The sequence below is a fragment of the Sinocyclocheilus rhinocerous genome, unplaced genomic scaffold, assembly GCF_001515625.1.
Source record: "Sinocyclocheilus rhinocerous isolate Xijiao unplaced genomic scaffold, SAMN03320098_v1.1 scaffold1876, whole genome shotgun sequence".
Taxonomy (NCBI): Eukaryota; Metazoa; Chordata; class Actinopteri; order Cypriniformes; family Cyprinidae; genus Sinocyclocheilus; species Sinocyclocheilus rhinocerous.
In genome coordinates, this window is record NW_015628411.1 from 398159 (window position 1) to 400218 (window position 2060).

At 40.0% G+C, this 2060-nt stretch overlaps 1 protein-coding gene across 3 annotated transcripts in view; it reads left to right on the top strand.

Moving 5' to 3' along the window:
* The first annotated feature begins 311 nt into the window (after positions 1-311).
* The window catches only part of LOC107737823 (protein C-ets-2-like), a 5322-nt gene continuing 3573 nt past the window's right edge, over positions 312-2060 (top strand). For 2 of the 3 annotated variants that reach the window (XR_001639824.1, XM_016549446.1), the window contains exons 1-5: positions 312-381; positions 651-734; positions 1404-1514; positions 1611-1700; positions 1800-1997. Coding sequence is in view for 2 of the 3 variants with exons in the window: in XM_016549446.1 (XP_016404932.1) it covers positions 653-734; positions 1404-1514; positions 1611-1700; positions 1800-1997 (481 nt within the window). In the remaining variant the exon portion in view is untranslated. The remainder of the gene's footprint in view (positions 382-650; positions 735-1403; positions 1515-1610; positions 1701-1799; positions 1998-2060) is intronic. The other variant, XM_016549447.1, reaches the window with a different exon arrangement.

Genomic DNA, 2060 nt, shown 5'->3' on the forward strand with positions numbered 1-2060 from the left:
TTTTCGAGATTGTTTAAGCCTTTTAATCTTACATCAAAACATTTAGGTCAAACGGTCTCGTATTCGGGGGGAAAATGTGAAGGGACGTGTCCGTCAAACCTATCCAGTGATGTTTTTTCTACTCCCCATGGGCACCTTTTCTGTGAATGGAAGGGTAACAAATCTGTGGTCGTGACTCCTGTCTGACGTCACGAGGAGTAAAAGGAGGGAACCGCAGTCACGACGCATTCCTTCACGAGCCGCGCGGACACGCCCCATCGCGCACGGCCTCTTTATAACGGTCCTGAGGCAAGCAGCGACAGTCAACAGAACTGTAAGGCAGCGCTTGAAGCTGTAGTACATCCTTGATATCTGGAAAAAGGACTCTGTGAGAACTTTAAGGTAAGGTTTTCTATTCCATTAGATTTCAATGTCATTTGCGATCTGAGATTTTTAATCAGTAGCTATTATAAGTGTTTGAATCACTGGCTGCCATTGAAAATAATGGACTGTTTTACACACACTGATAGGCTATGTTTAATAAATTATACTCAAGGGTGTGAGAATTAGACTGTTTTTAATTTAATAATTAGACTGACAAAACATAAAACTAACCCAATGAAGAGAATATTCTACATTAGTTATCTAAATCAGTTTATTTTTTTCTTCAGATATGGAAATGTATCAAGCTGGATTTTACACAGAAGACTTCAGAAGTCAGGAGGTTCCTGGTGGATTTGACTTCAGCTTATATGGTAATATCTTATTTCAACATGTTTTTTCTCCATCCAGTGTTTAAATATGAAACTCTGCATATTAAAATGTTCAGTCATCTCTCTCAATAAATAAATAACAACGAAGCCCATATTTGCAATTATCACATTCAATTTGCCCTCAAGGGAAAAATCTGTCAGATTTTGTGGGATTTAGTATTTCTCCAGCTTTGTTTCCTGAATGTCCGTGCAAAACATTTCCGTTGTCCTTGAGCTGCAAAGCCAGAATTGCAACACCCCTGTCAAAACCCTAAAAATCAGACCTTGACATCTTGTTTGTGTGCACTAACTCAAAGCTCATCAGGAAAAGGGGATGTCAGGCTATGCATGCTCTGAGATTTAGGAATGTCCAAACCAGGGATGTAGAAAAAAGGGGTGGTTGGGTTAAAGATACACCCGTTTTTTCTGCTCCCTCCCTCTCTTCCTAATCCTTTCCTCCAGACTTCCTCCTCAAGCAGATTTAGCACCCCCTCTCCTTCATCACTCTGTCACGGCCCCTTTACTAGTGTTTCCTTTAATTTCTAGCACAGTTCAGACTAGGTGTAGAAAACTTTATGGGAGGTCACTTCCATTGATCCATTGTTAATTCTAGAATACACCATTTCTCCTGACACTCTTATTCATTTTACATCTTTGATAATGTACCTCCAGACTGCAGTGGTGAAGACCTGTCCTTTTTATTAGACAGCAAAGGACCTGCCCAACAGCAGTATCCAGAAACATATTCCGAGTCCCAGAAGGAGCATTTGCACAGTTCTAAAGGTAACCATCCATGATGTACATATTCCTATGCATTATATTAAATCACAGACAAGTACTTTAATGATTACAAACATTTTGTGTGTTTTTAATGAATAGGTCATACTCTTGCAGTCAACTCCACTGACTCTGGTCTCTTTAATATGGACTCCTTCCCTGAGTTTAGCTGTTGGGCATCTTACACTAATAGTAAGTATCAAATGACAGCACTCATTTTTTTTCTTCTTCTAAAGATGTTTGAAATTCGTTTTTAAGTGACGTGGCCTCATGCTGTGTCATTTTCCAAAGTTCCAGAAGGAATGGTAGCAGACAGGCAGCAGGTTGCCTTTCAGGAATCAAATCAAACCTACCAGAACCTCGTCCCTCTGTGTACTCCAGCACAAAGCAGTCCATTCAGCCCAGGGATGGACACCAGCAGCCATTACCAACCTGGGAAAGGTCCAAATCACAGAGCAGCATCCGGTACCGTCAATCTGGACCATCTAGGTAAGCATTTGAGAGATACATAGACTTATTATGATATATATATATATATATATATATATATAT